Consider the following 22,572-nt stretch of genomic DNA (forward strand, 5'->3'; position numbering starts at 1 on the left):
TGTGTATGTAACATATGCTGTGTGTGTGTGTGTGTGTAACACTGTGGGTTTATGTCTATGAATGTGACACTGTGTGTGTGTGTGTGTAACATTGTGTGTGTGTGTAACACACGGTGTGTGTGTATGTGTGTGTATAACACTGTGGGTGTATGTCTATGAATGTGACACACACTCTGTGTGTATGTAACACGTGGTGTGTGTGTGACACTGTGGGTTTATGTCTATGAATGTAACACTGTGTGTGTGAGTAACATTGTGTGTGTATGTAACACACGGGGTGGGTGTGTGTAACACGGTGGGTGTATGTCTATGAATGTGACACACACTCTGGGTGTATGTAGCACACGGGGTGAGTGTGACACTGCGGGTGTATGTCTATGAATGTGTGTGTGACACACGGGGTGGGTGTGTGGTGTGTGTGACACACGCCCGGCCTGAGGAGCGACACGGAGCCCGCCGGGCCCTCCCGGCCGCGCGGCTCGCCTGGGTAGCGCCGCCCCCTCGCGCGGCTCCCCAACATGGCGGCCAGCAGCGCCTCGGCCTCCGCTTCCGCCGCGGCGCCCCCCGGGGGCTCCAACCCGGCCGGGCCCGGCGGGGCCTCGGGCCTCACCGCCTCCATCACCGGCACCATGAACAAGAAGAAGAAGCCGTTCCTGGGCATGCCGGCGCCGCTGGGCTACGTGCCGGGCCTGGGCCGCGGGTGAGCGAGAGGCGGCCTGGGCCCCCCGCCGTCGCTGGGGACCCCCCCCCCCCTCCGTCAGTCCCTCCCCAGCACTGCGGGCCCGGGAGAGCCGGGACGCTCCGGGCTCAGCGCCCCTATTTCCCGCCCCCAACTCATGTGGGTGTGTGCCCCCCCCGCCATGCTGTGTGGGCGTGCAGGCGCGTCCCCCGTCCCCCGTGTGGGTGGGGGGCGCTGGGGCCGCCCGGCGTGGGTCCCAGGGAGGCCAAAGACAGCCCCACTGCTGGCCCCTTAAGTCTCGTCCACATGAGACAGTTGTACCCCTGGGGTGAATTTAAACCGATTTAAATGGGGTACCTACTCCACTTCCAGGAGCGGCGGTAGAAGTCCTCCCGCTCTAAACTGGGGGTTGGGTTGGGGTAACTCCTCGCTCGGGGCTGGATTTGCGTCGGAAGTGTCTACACTGTGGTTGCTAGACTACCTTGCTCGCAGGGGTTGAAAAATCCACACTCCTGAGCGACCCACAGTAGACTAAAAGAAAAGGAGTACTTGTGGCACCTTAGAGACTAACCAATTTATTTGAGCATGAGCTTTCGTGAGCTACAGCTCACTTCATCAGATGTTTACCGTGGAAACTGCAGCAGACTTTATATACACACAGAAATCATGAAACAATACCTCCTCCCACCCCACTGTCCTTTTTTCATGATTGTTTCATGATTTCTGTGTGTATATAAAGTCTGCTGCAGTTTCCACGGTAAACATCTGATGAAGTGAGCTGTAGCTCACGAAAGCTCATGCTCAAATAAATTGGTTAGTCTCTAAGGTGCCACAAGTACTCCTTTTCTTTTTGCGAATACAGACTAACACGGCTGTTCCTCTGAAACCACAGTAGACTGCGCTTCTGTCAACGTAGCTACCGCCTCTCGGGGAGGTGGGTTACCTGAATCAGTGTAGCTAGCCTCTTCGGGTAAGTGTAGACAAGCCCTAAATCAGTTTAAATTCACATCGTCGGTTAAACTGGTGCAACTTTCACATGTGGGCAAGGCCTTAGGAGCTCAGTGTGAGAAACTCTAATGCAGTTAAAGAGCATTGGGAGAGTGGGGAAAGGCTAGGGACAGGGGACTTAGGGCTTCTGAGCAGCCAACAGCCTGCCCTCGGTCTTACATATTTTTAAAAAGGAGGTGGACCTGGAGGAGTGGCAGTGTTGGGATAATAGCTGGTGGGCGAACATGGCTGTATAAAACCTGGGTCCATCCTGCACAAAACTGTCTCTTTAAGAGGACAGTTGTTCCTGCATGATATCACATCATTTAGCTATGGGGGCCAGGTAACATACCTGTGAATTACAAGTTTGTTCAAAATATTCTAGAGAAATGATCTGAAGCAGAAAGGATGAAATTCAATAAGGACAAATGCAAGTACTCCAGTTAGGAAGGAAAATCAGTTGCACAGATACAAAATGGGAAACAACTGCTTAGGAAGGAGTACTGCGGAAAGGGATCTGGGGGTCATAGTGGACCACAAGCTAAATATGAGTCTTCAGTGTAATGCTGTTGCAAAAAAAAAGCAAACATCCTTCTGGGATGTATTAGCAGGAGTGTTGTAAGCAAGACACGAGAAGTAATTCTTCCGCTCTACTCTATGCTGATTAGGCCTCAGCTGGAATATTGTGTCCAGTTCTGGGTGCCACAGTTCAGAAAAGATGTGGACAAATTGGAGAAAGTCCAGAGAAGAGCAGCAAAAATGATTAAAGGTCTAGAAAACATGAGCTATGAAGGAAGATTGAAAAAATTGGATTTGGTTAGTCTGGAAAAGAGAAGACTGAGAGGGGACATGATGATAGTTTTCAAGTACATAAAAGGTTGTTACAAGGAGGAGGGAGAAAAATTGTTCTTCTTAACCGCTGAGGCTAGGACAAGAAGTAGTGGGCTTAAATTGCAGCGAGAGAGGTTTCGGTTTGACATTAGGAAAAACTTCTCAACTGTCAGGGTGGTTGAGCACTGGAATAAATTGCCTAGGGAGATTGTGGAATCTTCATCATTGGAAATTTTTAAGAGCAGGTTAGACAAGCACCCGTCAAGAATGGTCTAGATAATACTTAGTCCTGCCATGAGTGCAGGGGCCTGGACTAGATGACCTCTCGAGGCCCTTCCAGTCCTATGATTCTAAGGTTTGTAATGGCTCACTTTCAGAGTGATTAAAACAGACATCTGTATATTGTAGCACTATTTCTACTAGGCTAAATGCTGGCTACCGGTCTCTCAATATAGTGCCACGGGTTTTACCACCCGTTCTGATATTGGCCCAGCTCGAGATGCCAATGACCCAGTGGATGATCGTCATGCTCCACCAGGGAAGAGAACTGTTGGGGACCAGATGAAGAAAAACCAGGCTGATGATGATGATGAAGATCTGAATGACACCAATTATGATGAGGTGATGTAACTGTAGCATTCCTGTTAGCTTTTTCCTCCTGGCTGAGGGAGGTGTCTATAATTCTGCTCCCCTTTACCCCTGCGCGCGCGCGCACACACGCACACCCCAACCCCCTTAATCGTGGCAGATCTACAGTAGAGGAGACCAGGGCAGAGTTCCTTGTAGAGTCACTTAACACTACGTTTTGTTTGTACAGATGCCACAGTGTTGTTTGTGGTTTTTGTTTTGATGTTTGTCTGTTATGGTTTAATTGTCCATATCATGCCCTGAGTATCTTGAGAGGGATCTATAAATAAAACATTAGTCTCGGTACTTTGTGGGATACATCTTTCGTCTGCCTCCAGAAGTGAAATCTGAGCTTTGTTGCCCTTTGACGTGTCATTGTCTTTATTTGGACTGTATAGTCTCTTGAGTTGAACCAGGCAAAATTGAAGGAAATGGTTTTACCTTATGGGAATTTTTATTTACTAAAAGGTTTTGCTGTTGAAATTCATACAGTATGGGCAAGGGAAGGGTTGCTTTTATTTAGGGTTGTGTTAGATGGATGCTCTTGTTAGAAGTGGCTTGCTGAGGTCTTTTCCTTATCCTGAATGATGTTGATAACTGTGCTAGATATATAATAGCATCTTTAAACTGAAGTTATTGTTTTTAAAATTCTCAGTTTAACGGCTATGCTGGGAGCCTGTTCTCAAGTGGTCCATACGAAAAAGACGATGAGGAAGCTGATGCTATTTATGCAGCTTTGGATAAGAGAATGGATGAACGGCGTAAAGAGAGAAGGTATAATTATTGCACTGTCAAGAGAGGCATTATTTGCTGATCGTAGTGGGTCTAGGAGTCAGAACTTGTGACTTTTGTTTCCAGCTCTTCCACTGTCTCAATCTGTGTTCTTGGGCAAATCTCTAAAGGAAAAATTTTCAAAAGCAGCCACTGATTTTGGGTAGCCAATGTGAGAGATGGTGGGTCTGATTTTCAGAAGTGCTTTTTGCATGACACCTTGAACAGATGCTAATATTGACTAGCTTTTCTTGCATATGGTTGAAGTGGCTGAGGTTTGGTGATTTAGAGAGATGCTAATCCAAAACTAATATGATTGAACTTAAATGCATCACACAACAAGTGAGATATTGTTAGAAAAGTCTTCTAATCTGGACGTTTTGTATGTTTATTAACAAACGTTACTAAAAACAGAGTATTTTATCAGATCCATAGGGAGCTGGGGATTAAGACTAAACCTGGATCCAAAGTTCAGTTTTTATTCTATAGTATTATTGCTTGAGGATCCTGAAATATGTCTTATTTGACTAGATATTTAATATTCTTCTGTAAATAGATAAATAACTTCAACTTGCTATATGCAGTATGTTAACAGTTCTCTGATACAGGCTTATGCCTTAAGAGCTCTGACAAACAGGTTTCTTTAATAATGGTACTAGATTTAGAGTTTCAGTGAGCTTGGCTTCAGCACTCTTTATTTTCTAGAGAACAACGGGAGAAAGAGGAGATTGAAAAGTACCGTATGGAACGTCCCAAAATTCAGCAGCAGTTCTCAGATTTAAAAGTAAGGAGATAACTGTCCTACACATTATGAAGAAAATAGCCCATTTTAAGAGTGAAGAGATGGACGTGACTTTGGGCATTTATTTGCACAGTTCCTATTCTATAGTATTTTGTTAAGAATGTTATGCATGTCCCCTGCCTTAAGACTAGAACTGATTTCCATTGAATAATAGACAAGAATGGGTATGAAGGTAGTAGCTAGTGATGCAGAAACCAATTTGGGGCTGATAATGTCTTAAGTCTTGTAGTATGATTTTCAGCAAATGGTTTTGGATTGGGGACACAGGTTGTTTTTTTTTTTTTTTTTTAACTGGTCAGTATTGATTTAAACCGGAGTACTGTTGGTATATGCCGTTAACAGTAAATCAATATTATTGGTAGTTTGTGTGTGTATGTACTCTCAAGACTGGTAGGATTAAATACTTACCAGCCATTTAGTTGTAGGTGTATGTGATCATTGCCATTCCAAATGGGCATATTAGGGTTTTGAAATATACACAAATTTTGGTATCCAATCTTTTTGGCTCCACAAGTATAAACAAGCCCTGCACCCTGAGAGTTGGTTGGTCCGGTCACCCAGCTGAGAAGCTATGTTGCAACTGTGCTTTATTAAAATGTCCAGGATTGACATAACTGATGTGGAGGAAGAAAAATTTCAGTCCTGACTCTCAACGCTTTCAAGATGGACATTGCAGTTAGTCAGATTAAACTACATATTTATAACACCCTGTTAAAATTTAAAAACAATTTCTACCAATTAACAAGGCAAAAGTATAAAAATATCAGGTCAAGAGCCCAGTCTGTACAAAGAGGGTTCCTATTAAAAGTATACAACTCCCCTGTGCACTGAAATTCTTTAGTGTTGACTTTTTATTTCAAAATGGGACTCAGTTGACCCTGAATTCTCTGAAACCAATGGATTGAGAGTCCACTAAACAATAGAAAAATTGTAAATTTTAAAAGCAGAATTTTCTAAAATTAGTAGTGACAGCTTTTGTTTGTGTAGAGGAAGCTAGCGGAAGTCACAGAGGAAGAGTGGCTGAGTATTCCAGAAGTTGGTGATGCTAGGAACAAACGTCAGAGGAACCCACGTTATGAGAAACTGACTCCTGTTCCTGATAGTTTCTTTGCTAAACACTTACAGACTGGGGAGAATCACACTTCTGTGGACCCCCGGCAAACGGTGAGCATGAAAACAAACACGGAGAAGTTACCGCTTTACTCATGGTAAATTGGAGAAAATGTTTAATAGTAGCTAGAGACAAGTACTTGGCTGTGAAATGTGCCTTATTCTTTGCCTAGAACACATCCTGCAATTCCATTTAAAATAAAGACAAGGCACTAGGTTTATAACCCTTTCTTAAGTGAATAGCATATGGAAAGACCTCTTTAGTATGAGAGCCTTTAGAAGAGGTTGCTGTGTGTTGCAGTCCCAGGCTTATTGGAAACTTCTATTTTAGTCGGCAAACTCTGGAGCTGAGCAGAATCTGAGCAAGAATAATCAGACAGCCTTTTGTTTTAACATCGGAAGCTTCTAAAAATCCTTTTGTTTTAGCTCCGTTTGGCTAAGGGATGTCCAGAATTAATTTTGGTCAGTAAACCAACATTGTATTTTTTATTGACCGAAACTTTTCCAAATACGTAACACGTAGCGGAATCTAAACTTCCCTTAGTGGCTGCTGTATTCAATTTCTTCTAGAATTAAGACATTTCACTTTCAGTTGACAGGTCAATGGTTGAAGTTTTTGGATCATAATTAATTGTTTAAATGGATGCAGAGTACTGTGATCAGCTGATAGAAGAGAAAACTTATTGGACTTAAATTGACACCAAATGATTACATGATTTTATTGCTAATATTCTTTCAGTTAATATTGTCATGATCATCTTTTGACTCTTAATGAAAAAAATCTGAGAACATACCTGTTCTCATGTTTTACTGTTGAATAGTACCACTTGATAGTCTATAGGAAGTTATTCAACTCCCAGTATAAGAACCACAGTTCATACTGTGACTTGGCGGCAATTGTTCAACTTGTACTGGCAGTACTATGGGAAAGATTTTCAAACTCATAAACATCTAGCACGGGGTGGTCAAACTTTCTGGCCTGAGGGCTGCATCTGGGTATGGAAATTGTATAGCGGGCCATGAATGCCCTGTGGGGGAGGGGAACTCGATGGGGGTCTAGCATGGGGGGATCTAAAAGGGATGTTACTGGGGAGGGGGGCTCTACAGGGTGGTACCGGGGACTCCTAGGGGCCCTGCTGGCAGTGACACCAAGGCTGTTGTACCAGTCACGGGCAGAGGCACCCTAGCTGGGATGGGTGCGGCCCTTGGGTAGTTTCGAGGGTCTCGAGGGTGGGGTCATAGGAAACTGGGAGGGGATTGGGCGCGCTGCTGCATGCGGGGTGGGAGGGAGGGCTGTCGCCGCGTAGGGGCAGGATTCCAATCCTGGAAACAGCGCAGTGAAGTCACGCCTGCGCAGTGTGGCTCTGCGTGCCAGAAGGTGGTTCTCATAAAGGGAATTGGGAGTCAGGGGCTGGGGAGTTCCGGGTGGGTAGAGCGAGGCAAGTCCCCAACCCCACTCACTGGTGGGAGCTCGAGGGCCGGATTAAAACGTCTGATGGGCCGTAGTTTGCCCACCCCTGATCTATCACCTATTGAAACTCCATAGGAGCTGAGCATCTAACTCCCTTGAGTTCTGTTGTAAATCTCAGCATAAACCTTAACATGATGTCTCATTTTTTGGCAGCAATTTGGCGGTCTGAACACTCCGTATCCAGGGGGTTTGAACACTCCATATCCAGGAGGAATGACACCTGGGCTAATGACACCTGGGACAGGTGAACTAGATATGAGGAAGATTGGGCAGGCCAGGAATACCCTGATGGATATGAGACTGAGCCAGGTAAGGGCACAGGAACACCATAACCCTGAAAGGTGTACCTGTTTTGTAATGAAGCCTGGTTTTGAAAAACTATTGTTTTATTCTTTTTGGGATATTAAATAGTGAAAAAAACATTGAAAAGCAGGGCAATAATAATTAAAAGAATACCCTACAGCCCTTAGCTACAGGCCTGTTCTAGAGGAATTCTCTGGGAGATGGGTCTGCATTCTGGATCATCACAGAGGAGTTGAGCATGCCAGTCATGGCAGAAATGAACATCAGACCTACAGAGTCAGTTTTTAGTTTGATGCGATGGTTGTTCCTCTTATCTTAATTAGTGAACCATTCAGTACACAACACTTATTCTGAAATGGTATCATGGAGTTCTGTATTTATTTCAGTGATTTGAAGAGCAAATTTCCCTGTGCTTCCGAAGTGAAAAGATGGCATTTCTAACTATCAGCACTACACTCTCCCATGGGATCTGAGTCAAGCTGTGTGCTTTTTGACTCTGTGGTGTATATTTGCAAATATTAAAGATTTGTCAGGCTACATTGCACCTTTTGTTCTGCTTGGCCAACCTATTATCTGAGAGGGATTGCACAGTATAACTAAAGGCAAAATTTGGCCAGATGTTTGGAACTTAACTAACAGTCCTGTTGATTCAGGTGAGAGAACAGAATCGGTCTTCCTTTCCTGTATCTGTGTTAGTTCTACAGTGCTGTCACAGAGGTAAAAAATGCACCATATCATTAACATCAGATATGATTGAATACATACACAGAGTATGTTTGTTTTTACATAGTCATAGAATGTTGAATGAATAGCTGCATGAAAGGCAAATGCCTATTATAGACATAATCATGGGGATGTTTCTGTAGACAACATTACAAAAACTTTTTCTCTAATTGTCCCTTCTCCCCAGTAAAATCAAATATTTAATTACATTACTCTTCAGCTAAATTTCTTAAGGAAATCCCAGGAAAGGATTAACTAAGCAAGCCAGCTTCATGTTATCTTTAATTGCAAGCTGGTACCAGTGCCATTTCTTGTAAAATCAACAGTTCTCATGCATTTGCCAACTTTTTAAAACATAAAACTAGAGCATATGTAATATTAACAAATAACAGTTCATGGCTAGGGTGACTGTCAGCTTTGGTGCCTGCAGCAAGTTCTCGTGCCTTTGACAATTCTCTTGAATGAAACCCAGTCAATAGGACAGGTCATATTAGATTCCCTTAACTTCTCAAAACTGAAGGTCTTAATGTCTAATGTGATCAGCTCACTGAAGAAATTAATGGGATTTTTTTGTAAGTCTACACCATTAAACTTTTGGTGATGTGTGTCAAATATCAAATGTAAATATTTTTCTGTAATTGGCATTGCATAGTAAGTGCACCAGATTTCAAGATCGGAATTCAGCGGGAACATGGAAATTCAGTCTGTCATAGTTACACATATCTACACAGCATGTGCAGGCTATTTCTGCCTAGTTTCTCACGTATAGAGAGGTTTGATTGCATTGCCTTGGTTTCAGTTCCTATTTTCTGATTGTAACAGGGTCTAGCTAAAAAGCATCCTCAGTGGACTGGCTCCATCCTGCTTCACAGATGTTTTTCTTCTCTACTCAGTCCTCCCCTCTCAGCTTCTGTACCAAAACTAGTAACTTTGTAAAGGAGCAGTCTTCTCTGCAGCTGCCATTTGGAGCACCCTTTCTGGATCTTTTTACCTCAGTAACTTTCCCTTTAATTTCTAATCTCATTTGCATACATTTTTCTGCTTTTGATTAAGCCTCTTAATTCCCCTCTCTGTTTGCTTAAACTCTGATAATATGGCTTAATTGTGTAAAGATGGTGCAAAGTTTTCCAGTTTACTCCATTTTGGTTTTCATATCAGATGACCATGTAAATTAAGAGAGAACAGTTTTTGTGTGTTTTCACTCTTACTGTATTTTTCATTGCCCAAACTGTAGTGCTCTGACTGGTAATTTCATCAGCTTTGGATTTACTTTCCCAGGTGTCTGACTCTGTGAGTGGCCAAACTGTGGTAGACCCAAAAGGATATCTGACAGACTTGAATTCTATGATACCTACACATGGAGGAGATATCAAGTAAGTCTAGTTTGGGGTGAAGTGGTTTGGCATTTATTAATGGTTCACCCTTCTGCATGTAAATGGAAGTTTATATTTCTAATGTATCTGGCCAAAATGGGTTAAATCTCACTTAAATATACACAACCTTCACATTGACCTCAGTTACATAAAATATATTCTCCACAAAGGTATAGTGGTAGTATACAATGTGTTTACCTGTGTGCAAAAATGTCTGAGGTCTGAGTTAATGTGCATCTGAGTGTGATTGTGAGGAACTGGGTGTGGGGAGCTTATTGGTGAAGGAAAGCTGTTCCTTAGCTTACTAAAAGCTTTGTTTGTATTTTCTCCTTTACCAGTGACATCAAGAAAGCTCGTTTACTTCTGAAATCTGTGCGGGAGACCAACCCTCATCATCCACCAGCTTGGATAGCTTCAGCCCGCCTGGAAGAGGTCACTGGCAAACTGCAAGTAGCTCGAAACCTCATCATGAAGGGGACAGAAATGTGCCCCAAGGTAAGAGTTGTTTTGCCTCCCTGTTGATTATTCCAAAAAATTGTGAAAAGAGTATGGCTAGCTCTTTTACTAAAAGCATATTTTCATCCATTAAGCTTCTTGGTATAGATTAATATAACCTCTCCTGTAACTTATCAGAGGAGCTGGAACAGTGTTTATCCAAAAGCTCTGGTTTAAACGTGTTATGGAACTTTTGCCACTGTTTGCGCCGATGGAAAGGGTGTCAGTTTCACTGTTTGCTGACCCACAGAGTGAAGATGTTTGGTTAGAAGCTGCCCGGCTGCAGCCTGGAGATACGGCTAAGGCTGTGGTGGCCCAGGCAGTCCGCCACCTCCCACAGTCTGTCCGGATTTATATCAGAGCAGCAGAACTGGAGACAGATATACGAGCAAAGAAACGTGTCCTTAGGAAAGGTGAGACCTTCTACAGGGTTATAACAACTAACCCTTCAATTTCCTGCAAGCGTTCTTCTAAAAATATAATAAAACACAAACTCTTTAGGGCATGGCCTGGGGTTTTAAATGTTGTTGTTCATGTCGTCAGCAAGAACATATTCTTTCACACTATGTGTGATTAAACTGTGGAAATCATTGCTACAGGAAGTTGTTGAGGCTAAGAACTTAACAGGATCAAAATGGGATTGGATATAGAGTTATAGTTTTGACAACAAAAACTTTGGAAGGGATATTAAACCTTGTGCTTCAGGACTTAAGCCAGCCTCTAACTATTAGAGGCTTACAAGGGGTGAGGTATTCTACTTTTCTCTGAGGCATCTGGTCAGAGGATCCAGGAGATTGGATTGGATAGATCTCCAGTATGGACATTTCCATGTTCCTATGACAAATAGCTTTTCTCTACATTATTTACTCAAATGCTTGCGTCTTTTATGCTGCTGCCATCACAGCTCTCGTCCATCTGAAGTGTACTGCCTCCTTCAAACTCATAATGCCTGTTCCTTAACTAGCACACAACAGCATGGCTGGCACTTCTCTCTCATGACCATTCATCCTGGTGTGCTGAAATTAGAGGTCTTGCCCATGGCACCACAGCATTAATTCTTTGGCTGTTTGAAGTCAATCTGCTAGTCCCATTTCAGAAGAGACTAAAACTACCTCCCTGTCAAGCTGCTGAATCCTAGCATTTAAATTCTGTAACAAACACTCAGAGTTACTGCAGGGTTCTAAAGGTCTAGGGAGAAGGTTAAGGATTTAATGTTTTTGTAGATCTTCAATATGCATCAATCCACAGTATTAAATGACTGCATAGCATCTAGTATGATTGCTGCAAGGATTAGGACCAAGGGAAGTAAATTACCTCCTACCTAACTGTTGCAACTTAGTTAGTTATCTGTGATGAAATGACACTTGTGTTGTACTTGCCAACATTTGAATAAAAGACTTGCACTTCAGGGTTGCAGCTGTTGTTCTGGAACTTGCAAGAGTTCAGATATTTATTTTGTGTGTGGCTTTTTAATTACGGGTTAGATGCTGCAAAAGAATTTGTTCTGCAATGTGCTGCTAAGCACAGCTGCTGCTATTAAACTGTGTGTGTGTGTGCCTATAAGAGTTGCAATAAGTATTAAATAGAAAAACAGATGTTAGTCATATGAGAAAGTGATAGATTTCTGGATCTGACTTGTGAGCTGGATTATAACAATGATTTACAGCATGTTAAGTACACAAGTTATTTTTTTCCGTCTGATGTTTAAATTATTAGAGAGTTTGTATGTTCTGTGAGAAGCTTTTAGTTTTCAGTTCAGAATATTATCTGGTAAAAAGTTTGGTGTATAGCTGTTTATGTAGGTGGAAAAGAATACAAGTTTATCATGCTGCTTCTAATTTCCACACGTTACTATCAGCTTCATGGTGTTCCTAGGCTACTGCTTCCTATGGTGCAGCACAAAATTGATGCCTGGAGGTATTTGGATCAGGAATCATGTGAGGACTGGTGATTTTAACCAGTATTTACCAGAAAATAATCAGGGCTAAGTGCCAAGTAACAGCACTGAAATATGATCCTGTAATGTGCTTCTCTTTTGTTTCTGTGGGTTGTATGATCCTATCACCCAGCAAACACTCTAGAGCTTCTAATGCTTTTATCGTCTCTAGTGAGGCAGCAAGCTGAGTGCTAGAATCCATTTTGAGGTGTAGAAATTAATGCTCTTTCCTGCCAAGTAGCACTTAAAGCTATCAGAGGCTCACATTACTCATTTAGAATACTTTAAGAAAAGCTCCTGCCACTATAAACTTGATGAAGAACAGTTAACGTCCAGCTAGTCAGAATACCATAATAATTTTCTATATGTATTTCCCACTGGTTTTGAGTCTGAGAGAAGCTCGGGATAACAATCTTTGTCTTCTCTGGACCTTTTTTGGAACAATTAAAGGGACACCTTTAACTTGAAACCTGCTCAACTTCAAAAACTGAGTTTAAAAGTAATTTCAGATGTTACACTTGCCTTGGAATCATCTTTCAGTTTTTTTGTGGTTTTACAATCACGTTTTCCTGTTTTAAAACTGTTTCTCTTCCCCGTTGCTATAACATTCCCATATAAGCATGGAAAAGACTAACCAGAGAGGCAAAACAATGAAACTGAATGTACACGAAGTGCATCAAATAAAAAACACCTGAAAAGTAGAGAAATATTCTGTTGTTGTTATCTTTTGGTGTTGCTTGTAGTAAGAAAAGATTTTAAAAAAAAGTTTGATTTTTTTTTTCTTAAGTTCACAGTGTCACTTTAAATTCCAAGGTATCAAAAGGTGAGCTGAGAAAAGTTTTGTTTTGAAGTTTAATGTTTCATCCAGGAAAATCTGCTGGGAATGCATTTCTATCAAGGATAAAAACCGCTTGGACAAGACTAAAATAAGCTGAAAAGCTCTTGGTTAAATGGAATCTTTACTGAAAGGACACTTAGAATTTAGTGGCTTGTATATTTTTAGTGTTGGCCTGGAACATTTTTTTTCAAAGCTCTTCCAAAACCATAATTTATATATTTTTGGGTAATATGTTGATAGATCGCTTTGGGGAAAGTTAAACCACTGTCCATTAAACTGTCAGCAAATGCTTAAAAGAGAGCTTAATTGTTGAGGGATGGTTTTGACAATTAGGATGTGTTGTTAGATGTTTGGCCGCGTGTGTGTGATCTCCCTGTGTGCTGTCCCAGCTCTGCGTAGACAGCCAGCACAGCAGACCTCAAGCAAATCACCCAATGACCGCAAGATCCGTGAAGGTGCAAAGGTGCCCGGCCAGGTTTAGGTGCCCACTACTTTCGCTCAAGTCTCATACCAGGCCTCTAATACGAGGACTTGTATCTCAGGCTCTCTTCCTATTACACGATGGTGTCTAATGCATGATGTACTGGTGAACAAATTTATTATTGAATAAAATCTATACTCTCTGGGATGCATGACTCTTTTATAGGAACTTTCAATGTTAAGGTGTTTTGCATATGCTCACACACCAAGATGTCTATATGGCAGAGACAAGGAGGGTTTAGGACGCTGTGGGTTTCATGCTGTAGTGGATAAGATTTGTTTGGATGGAGGAGGAGGAGTAATATATGTCTGGTACATTAATCCAACTTCAGGAGCGAGAGATTGTAAATAAAATATAGAACACCCTCTGTCATATCTGTCTTTGTCAGAATTAATCCCTGCGTGCTTCTTTTTATATCTGAGTGAAAGACGCAGTAACAAAATGCCTGTCCTAAGGAGCTAAAACATTTGTCATAATGTTCTAAAATTGATTTGAACCCTATTTAGACCTGTAATATCTAACAGGTCTAAAATCTCAAACTGGGCACAGCCAAGATTAAATGGAAAAGCCTTTAACTTGCACAACAGTTGTCTAAAAATCACTTTTGTTTGGCTTGAATTGGGGAAACAGTGCTTTATGGCTTCCTTGCTTTCCTGATTTTGTGTTCTGACAACTGTTGAAGCAGTTTCTGAAAGAATTAACAGATGTTACCAGTTAAGACTTCTGCAGCCTGTGGAATTTCAGGCTAGATTTTGCTCCAATTCCATCTCTTGTACTGGCTGAAGAGAAACAAGAGGACCTTCTGGTTTGGACAAACAGTACTTTTTCTTCCCCTCCAACTCCACTTTTATTTTTCAGTGAGCAAAACTTTTAATGATTTTTTTTTGACTACTTCTATGAAAGAAAAGGGATAGCTATATTTGCAGAAGTGATTATTGCCAGTACAGCATTCTCTCTCTTTACCAAGATTCATATTATTATTTCACCTTACTAGCCCTTGAGCATGTTCCGAACTCAGTACGCTTGTGGAAGGCAGCAGTGGAGTTAGAAGAACCTGAAGATGCTAGGATAATGCTGAGCCGAGCAGTGGAATGCTGCCCAACCAGTGTGGAAGTAAGTCAACAAATCTCTCTCTGCTACAGGTTAAGGATGTTCCTATAGAAAGGATCTGATGTTTACAAGGTTTGAAAAACAAAGTTGACAGTAAAGTGCAATGTGTGGATTTACCAGGCATTTTAACTGACCAGCAAGACAGGTCTGGCAGTATCTTTCTGGGTTAATTTGCACGCCTCAGGTGGTGGTTTTCAGCATGTTTTTACACCTCATTTTGTTGGGTACTTGTTACTGTAATTGACATGTAAATTGGGTAATTCTACCCATAAATGGCTAGTTAGGCATATTTGCTTGCACAGTTACCTAATTTGCACATGCATTTATGATAATTGCACAAACACACACACACATTACTTAGGCCACTGTTTTATTCACTTTAAAAACATTGAACTATATATTGAGCTATAAATCCAACTGACAGCACAACAGAAGATATTACTGCAGAAGTCCAACAGAGACAACATATTCACACATTTGGAATAAGAGGTATTGAATTTTCAAGGCCAGTGGTAAACGCTGATTATTTTATTACTTATATATTGGCATCTTGCAGCCTAGCTACAATGTGGGATGGGGAGAATCTACCAAAGTCTTCTCTCTCTCTCTCCTGTTGACTGGGCAGATACTGCTGTATAAAGTGTTGTCGTCTCCTTGTTTTAATATATAATTTGTTGTTGCTGTCCAGCTCTGGCTTGCTCTGGCAAGGCTGGAGACATACGAGAATGCTCGCAAAGTCTTAAACAAAGCCCGTGAGAACATTCCAACAGACCGTCACATTTGGATAACTGCTGCCAAACTGGAGGAAGCCAATGGAAACACTCAGATGGTGGAGAAAATCATTGACAGAGCTATCACGTCCCTCAGGGCAAATGGGGTAGAAATCAACAGGGAGCAGTGGATCCAGGTACTTGTGTGTGTTCCCTTTTTTAAAAAACCCTTCTGTGCATCCTAGTATTGAACTACAGTCACATTTCAGATTATTCATTCTCTTCCCGCTCTGAAGTCTACTGATGCTAAATAATATGGAACTTAACATTTCTGATATAAACCAGTGTCCATGTCTGAAAAAAGAAAAGGAGTACTTGTGGCACCTTAGAGACTAACCAATTTATTTGAGCATGATCTTTCGTGAGCCATGTCTGAGTCACTTCTGATCAGTAACTATCTGAGCTGGAAGGAACCAGGCTAGTGCCATGATTAAGTGGTATGTCTGGGAGTAACATGCAATCAAGCTGGAGAATGTACTTTACTGTAGTCAGATTTACATCTTTTTTTTTTTTATTATTTTTTATTTTTTAAACCGTGCTACTTCAAGCAGCTGCTGTATGGGGATGTTGGGGGCACAAGCCTCCAGCTGTGCTTTTGTGTATTACCTACACCTGGATTTATTGGTTTAAGAGCCCTCTACTCACCAAAAGGAGACCTTTTCCAACAACACATCACAAGAAATGGGTGTAATTGATTGCATGTGGAGAGCAAAAAGTAGGGGAGCGATTTTGTGCAGTGTCCATATCTGAATGTTTTGGATAACAATAATGCCTGCAAAGCCCCTGGATTGGCAATAGCCTCTGTAATGTACCTCTCAATTGGCTTAATATTCTAATCCTTCTGTTTAAAAAATTGTACTTGAAAGGCAGAAAATTATTTTAAAATAACTTATTTTATTGGCCTAAAGCACTTGGTGGAGTGCATGAAGGCAGCAAAGTGTTTTCATATGCTACGCTCTTGTTCTGAATGCAAACTAAAATTCAAGTAAGGCAGTGTCTGAGCCTACCCTGTTAACTTTAATCTCATATATGCACTAAGACCAGGTGGGTGAGGTAATCTATTTTATTGGATCAACTTCTGTTGGTGAAAGAGACAAGCTTTTGAGCTACACAGAGCTTTTCTTCACCTGTGCATTGCACAATTGGCACACCACTCAAAAGAATTTCAGTAAGGAAACTATATCTTTGAATTATAAAACTACCATTCCCATTATCATTTAAACCAGATACAACTTCATTTATAGCAATAGGAACCAATCTAATGAGGGTTGAAATTAAAATTCCATTATAAACCTGCTGTCCTCCTCCTCAGATTTCTGTAGTGCTGGAATTTTCCATGCTGGATGTCCTGTGAGAAGCAGAATTTATTTTTCAGGTTTCAAGAAAATCTGCTTAGCCTTTTTTGAGTTGTGTATATTAAAACAAACCTTTTCTCCTGTGAATTCTGATAAATGTGCCAAATGTTTCTTAACTTGGTGGTGGCCGACAGCGTTTTATTTAAACATTGAGATCTGAGAATCAAGCCAAATGTAAAGGAAGATCAGTAATTTTGAGGTTATGAGCACTGATGCCACCATCCTCAATTTGTGTATGTTTTCACACAGGATTTCACACAGGATTTTTGTTAGGTTTCACGGCTCAGTCTGTCTTGGAACGTTTCTTATCTTCTCATGCTCTCTCCCCTCACTTCCCTTCATAGTTTTCAGCATTTTATTTTGGAAAAATCCACAGTTGGGTCAGTCCAAAGGGAATCTGTGAAATAGAGTACCCTTCCAGGCTGGAGAGGTCATGCTTTGTCAGTCTTCTCCTGCTCAAAGGATGCTACAGAATGTGCTGTCTCCTTTGCTGGCTTTTCAGACTGAAATAACAGATTGTCTTAGTGTTGCTCTCATTGTCTCTAGGATGCTGAGGAGTGTGATAAAGCTGGGAGTGTGGCCACGTGTCAGGCTATTATGCGAGCTGTGATTGGGATTGGGATTGAAGAAGAAGATCGGAAACATACCTGGATGGAAGATGCAGATAGTGTATGTCCGATTATGGCCTTTCTGTTCTCTTTGAATTATAGTAGGGGAAACGGACTGACAATTGGGAAGGTAGATCTGTTTTTTATGAAACCGAAGGGCTGATATTACTGGCCAGATACCAACAGACTCTGTGCAAGCTTGTCTCTGAGTTCTGTCAGCACTTCTCAATTTTAGTTGCAGCAACCTTCCTGTTCTAGAGACTGCTAGTTGCGCAGAAATTTTGCAGTAATAGGAGTAAATATTGTAGGCCAAGATGGCAATTTTCAAAGGAACCTAAGGAAATTAGGTGGCAGACTTCCTTAGGCTCCTCTGAAAATTCTAGCTCAAATGTTTACATAATCTAACTGGATTTCTTTGTCAGTCTGGACAGACTGAATATGCACTGATAACTAAATTACCAGTATTACTTTTATAAAACTTCCAAAGCTACATTTTCAATATGTTAACCTTGAATTGAGCCTACAAAGCCATGTGTGCACATGTAATCATGCTCACCAGTGAGTTCTGTAGGTAAGCAATGCATATGCAAGCATATAGGACCAATTTTAAAAACATTGGATTTTAAAAATCACCTAAGTGATTTAAGAGCACAAGCCTAATTGAAAATCAATGGCATTCATGTTCCTGAGACTCCTTGGTGCTTGTGAGAATCCCACCATTGCACCTTATTTAGAGTTAAACATTATTCCGAATCCAGTATATATTTAATTTCCGCTAAGTGATTGTTATTCAGATGTTTGTCCTGTTGCTAATATATGGTCTTGGTAAATACCAGTCACCGGAATTCTTGCAAAACCTTGAGCTCTGTGTCACCATTGATATGTTCGTCATTCTATCCTGCACTTTATACTCTAGGCCCTCTACTGACTCCCTTTTGATTTACTCCCCTCCCTTTGTTTTTCTCTAGTGTGTTGCTCACAATGCCCTAGAGTGTGCTCGGGCGATTTATGCTTATGCCTTACAAGTTTTCCCAAGCAAGAAAAGTGTTTGGTTGCGAGCAGCCTACTTTGAAAAGAACCATGGAACCAGGTACGTATGCTGCATGTTTCTCACGCTACCAAAAGGGTGTTCTTACAGTTCTAAAGTGTGTGGGTTGGGGTTATTGTAAGCAAAGAAGCTAATAAATTAACCACAAACTATTGAATAACAGGATTTAGAAAGTCTCTGAGCTGATGAAAACCCATTGGAATTGTATGCAGAGATGAGTTTAATTTCTTATGGTGGTAGACAGCACATAATACTGGTGTGAAGTCATTAAAAATCCTCTTGGTGATTGGGGCTACCTGGTATGTGGGAATGATATGGACGTGGTGTTAAACTGTTTGGGAATGGGACATCTGAGAAATGGTGGGAATGTAGGATGGTAAGTCACTTAGAAATCTAGCATGTGTTTCATTTAAACTTCTCCAAGTACACTGGGTGGTCAGTGAGCCAGTGTGTGTGCAGGGAGGCCCTCCGTCAGGTTTTAATTACAAAGTTTGCTAATTTGTATCAGATAACTGTTCTGATTAAGATCACTCTTGAACTTAAATTTAAAAAGAAAAGAAAAGCCACTGCAGATAGTATATCTAAAGCTTGTGCTGTGTCACATGCATCTAATATTTTCTCCTTAGAAAGCTTGGAAGAGGGGCTAAACTTGTAAGGGCCTGTGGCCACAATCCTACAAACACATACACACTCGCAAGTAATCCCATTAAAGCCAATGAGACTACTCAGATGTAACTGATTGCGGGATCTGAGACTTAACTTTTAATGTTTGAGTGCTTTCTCAGCACATTTGTTTGTTTTTTCCTCCACTGCTGTCAGTTGCCTTTCAAGTTTCCTCGTGGTGACTGACTTTTACCCCCGCATTTCACTTGTAATATAAACTTTTACTCTACTGAAAACATAACTTCTTATCAGTGTGATCCAGGCTACTTCAGCTGATACTGCTGGAAAAGACTTCTTCGTCAGTTGCCCCCATATGTAGTACGGTTTACTGTTGGGCTGAACAGCACTTTCCAAGACACACAAGCTGTATATGAGGTCTCTCCATAAACCCTTGCTTCAAATGATGGTGTCTTAACAACGATTCATTTTTTGTCGAGCCCTTTTCAGAAGTTGATTTTAGAAACTTCATGGAAAAAGAACCCATCCCCTTCTCCTTATGACATGATTTATCAGAGTTTACAGCATTGGACTTTGCAACAATAACTATTTATAACATCGAGTAATAATTGAAGTAGGGTCTGGCACTTCAGCTTTATAGCTGTGCCTTCGAGTTATCGTAGCTCACATTTTCTCGTTTCAGGGAATCGCTGGAGGCTCTCTTGCAGAGAGCGGTGGCTCACTGTCCTAAAGCAGAAGTGCTGTGGCTCATGGGAGCCAAATCAAAGTGGCTGGCTGGAGATGTGCCTGCAGCCAGAAGCATTTTGGCCCTGGCTTTCCAGGTGGGTGTAGCCTTCATTTAACAGACTTGAGCACTTGACAGATGCATAAATTAATTACTGCCAGGGTGGAACAGAGCAAAGCAAGTGAGTAGGTCCTTTCTAGAGAGGGCTCTGAGCTCCCGCAGCAGCAAAGTTAGCCTTTCAAAATGGCAAAACTCACATTCCTTTTTGTTTCTGTGTTTCCCAGATAGAAAAGAGAAACAGGCTGGAAGGAACCCAGTAGACTGCAACCCTTTCAAAATTGCCACTCCCAGCCCAGTTTCTCCGATTAGCAGTCTCCCCACTATCAGCAGGTTCCTCTGGATGAATTAGTCTACTTCCTCCATTCATTGAAATGTACAGGTTTGGGTTCCAGAACCAGGATCATACCCACAGATAGTGCAGTGCCCTCCTATTTGCCCCCTGTAATTGTCTGTAGCCTGGACCAATATAGTCAGCCTACTGCATAATGAAGGAAATTATCTTCTAGACACTGAAAGGAGTGGGGAGCTCCATAGTGCTGATGCTGAGGAGAGTGGGGCCTCCAGAGCAGAGTGGTAGTAAAACTGAATGACAGCAGAGACTTGTTCTTACTGGAGGTGACTGATTTTTGATTCCACAGCTAGGTTCTTGGAATTTTTAATTGTTCTTAGAGCTCTGAACCTTTTCCAACATTGATGCCCTGAAGTTATTTTGTATTGCAGGAGCACTTACAGACCCCAGTCAGGGATCAAGGGTTCATTTTGCCAGGCACTGTGTTCAGGGGTAATAAAAAAAAAGTCCCTGCGTCAGCGTTATAATCTTTTCACTGTAATTGGTGGTTCAGAAGAAGGTTCAAGGACCAACTCTTCTGTGCAGTTTAGAAATTAAACGTCCAATTCCTAAACTGGCGTAGATCCTTGGATTGTGGGTCTGTTTGGGAGAACTCTTTGTAACCTTAAAAGGCCATAGATGATTGGGAAGAGCTTGAGCTGAAAGAATCCTGGTGCAGATTGACAAGGGCCTGATTACAGTTTTAATCTGAACCAAACAAAGGATTAAATCTTCTGATGAATCAGAGTATATATTTCACTCTGTTCTCGTAGGCCAATCCCAACAGTGAAGAGATCTGGCTGGCTGCTGTGAAGCTGGAGTCTGAAAACAACGAATATGAAAGAGCGAGGAGATTACTGGCAAAAGCGCGTAGCAGTGCCCCCACAGCCAGAGTAAGAACATGTGATGGGTGGAACGACAGTCTTCTTCTGATGTGGGGGAGAGGGGTGGGAAGAAGAGGAAGTTCCTTCACTTTCCTGGCCCCAGAGACTTGGCAGATGGCATCCTGCTATTTGTGCTTTGCCGGGACATGAGTGATTTGTTAAAGTGCTTCCCCAGCGCATTGCAACATGAAGTAAACGTATTATGGAGAAAAAAGACTAGGATCAAATAAAACTTTAGAATGTTACACAGATGGCAAAGGTCAAGAAATTCCCAGTTACAGTGGACAGTTTATGTAATAGACATGTTACATAAAGCATGTCTTGCATTTCATTTCTCACGTTTAAAAATGAAACTATCCTATTTGTAGGGAAGACTTTCTAATGCATATTTTTTTGAGTTCCTAGTACAGGCATGTTATCTAAAAGGCCAGACTCTTCTGGTTTGTGATATAAAACTACACTGGTGTGTCAATCCGTAGGATTTAGCTAGCAATATTATGTGTAGGCAGAAGTTATTTTGCCAATTTTCAACTGGGCCATTTTAAAACAGCCTCCCACCGCACCCCTCAAAGAAAATAGATCTAGTCTTTGTAATAGGGCAAGTAAAGCAAAATTTAATTTAAAAAATTTACCCCTCATCCTTGATCTTTTCAACATTCCTCTCTACCTGGCAGTCAGGGTTGTGAAACTTTCGTATGTCAGATTCGATGCTGTTGCTCCTTGCGTGGGCTATTGGGGGTGTTCAAAGATGTGGGAAGCTAATAGTATCTAAATGTCTTGCAGTCTGTATTTGATTTTTGGTTTTAGTCTTTCACAATCTGGACCAGCAAGAAGCACATTACCTCTCAACAATGGCCCTTCTAAATGGTAAAGCAAAGAATTGCAAGCAGTATGTGGCAGTCCTTAGCCTTCTAGTTCAGAGCTTTGGAGTGTGGGGAAGGAGGGAAAGAGGTCCTGGGAGCCACATTTACAACTGTGGTAGAGACCTGGTAAAGGAAAGTGGGGTGTGGTAGGAAAGCCGGTGAGCAAACTCATGTTCATATGCTCTTCTACTGCCTAAATATTTGTGCCTGGAATACTTCTTTAATATCACTTATATGCACTCTGCTTATAGTTGCGGCAAAGGTTAAGTTTGATCATGTTGTTCCAGCTCCTGGATAACTTTTGTGTTGATCTCTAGCTGTTGCTGACTTCCAGAATTTTTTTAGCCTTAATTTTCCTGTTTTCAGAAGTCTGTTCCTAGTCTGCTAATGTAATAGCTGTATGTTTGTGGAACAAGGAATCCACTGCATTGATATGTTACTGGATCAATAACTGCTAATGATAAAGTACCTTCTTGTCTGGTGTTAGGTCTTTATGAAATCAGTGAAATTGGAATGGGTGCTTGGGAACATTGCTGCTGCCCAGGAACTCTGTGAGGAAGCCCTGAAGCACTATGAAGACTTCCCCAAGCTGTGGATGATGAAAGGGCAGATCGAGGAGCAAGATGAGCTAATAGAAAAAGCTCGGGAAGCCTATAATCAAGGGGTAAGAATGGATATGATTCCATCTCTGCTTTCATGCCTCCAGTATGAGGAAATTGTGTATTGACTGTCTTCCTCAAAGCAAAAGCCATAACTTGTAGGAATCTGTCCCTG

At 41.6% G+C, this 22,572-nt stretch overlaps 1 protein-coding gene across 1 annotated transcript in view; it reads left to right on the top strand.

The window, feature by feature from the left end:
- Positions 1-490: 490 nt before the first annotated feature.
- PRPF6 (pre-mRNA processing factor 6) overlaps positions 491-22,572 on the top strand; it is a 33,968-nt gene continuing 11,886 nt past the window's right edge. Inside the window, exons 1-16 of the mRNA XM_048819635.2 lie at positions 491-700; positions 2,953-3,118; positions 3,780-3,898; positions 4,601-4,679; positions 5,685-5,861; positions 7,432-7,587; positions 9,583-9,677; positions 10,016-10,172; positions 10,423-10,585; positions 14,422-14,540; positions 15,226-15,444; positions 17,209-17,331; positions 18,239-18,360; positions 19,622-19,760; positions 20,825-20,944; positions 22,286-22,462. Coding sequence (XP_048675592.1) covers positions 519-700; positions 2,953-3,118; positions 3,780-3,898; positions 4,601-4,679; positions 5,685-5,861; positions 7,432-7,587; positions 9,583-9,677; positions 10,016-10,172; positions 10,423-10,585; positions 14,422-14,540; positions 15,226-15,444; positions 17,209-17,331; positions 18,239-18,360; positions 19,622-19,760; positions 20,825-20,944; positions 22,286-22,462 — 2,313 coding nt within the window. The 5' untranslated portion in view covers positions 491-518. The remainder of the gene's footprint in view (positions 701-2,952; positions 3,119-3,779; positions 3,899-4,600; positions 4,680-5,684; positions 5,862-7,431; positions 7,588-9,582; positions 9,678-10,015; positions 10,173-10,422; positions 10,586-14,421; positions 14,541-15,225; positions 15,445-17,208; positions 17,332-18,238; positions 18,361-19,621; positions 19,761-20,824; positions 20,945-22,285; positions 22,463-22,572) is intronic.

This window comes from Caretta caretta, chromosome 13, assembly GCF_965140235.1.
Source record: "Caretta caretta isolate rCarCar2 chromosome 13, rCarCar1.hap1, whole genome shotgun sequence".
NCBI lineage: Eukaryota > Metazoa > Chordata > Testudines > Cheloniidae > Caretta > Caretta caretta.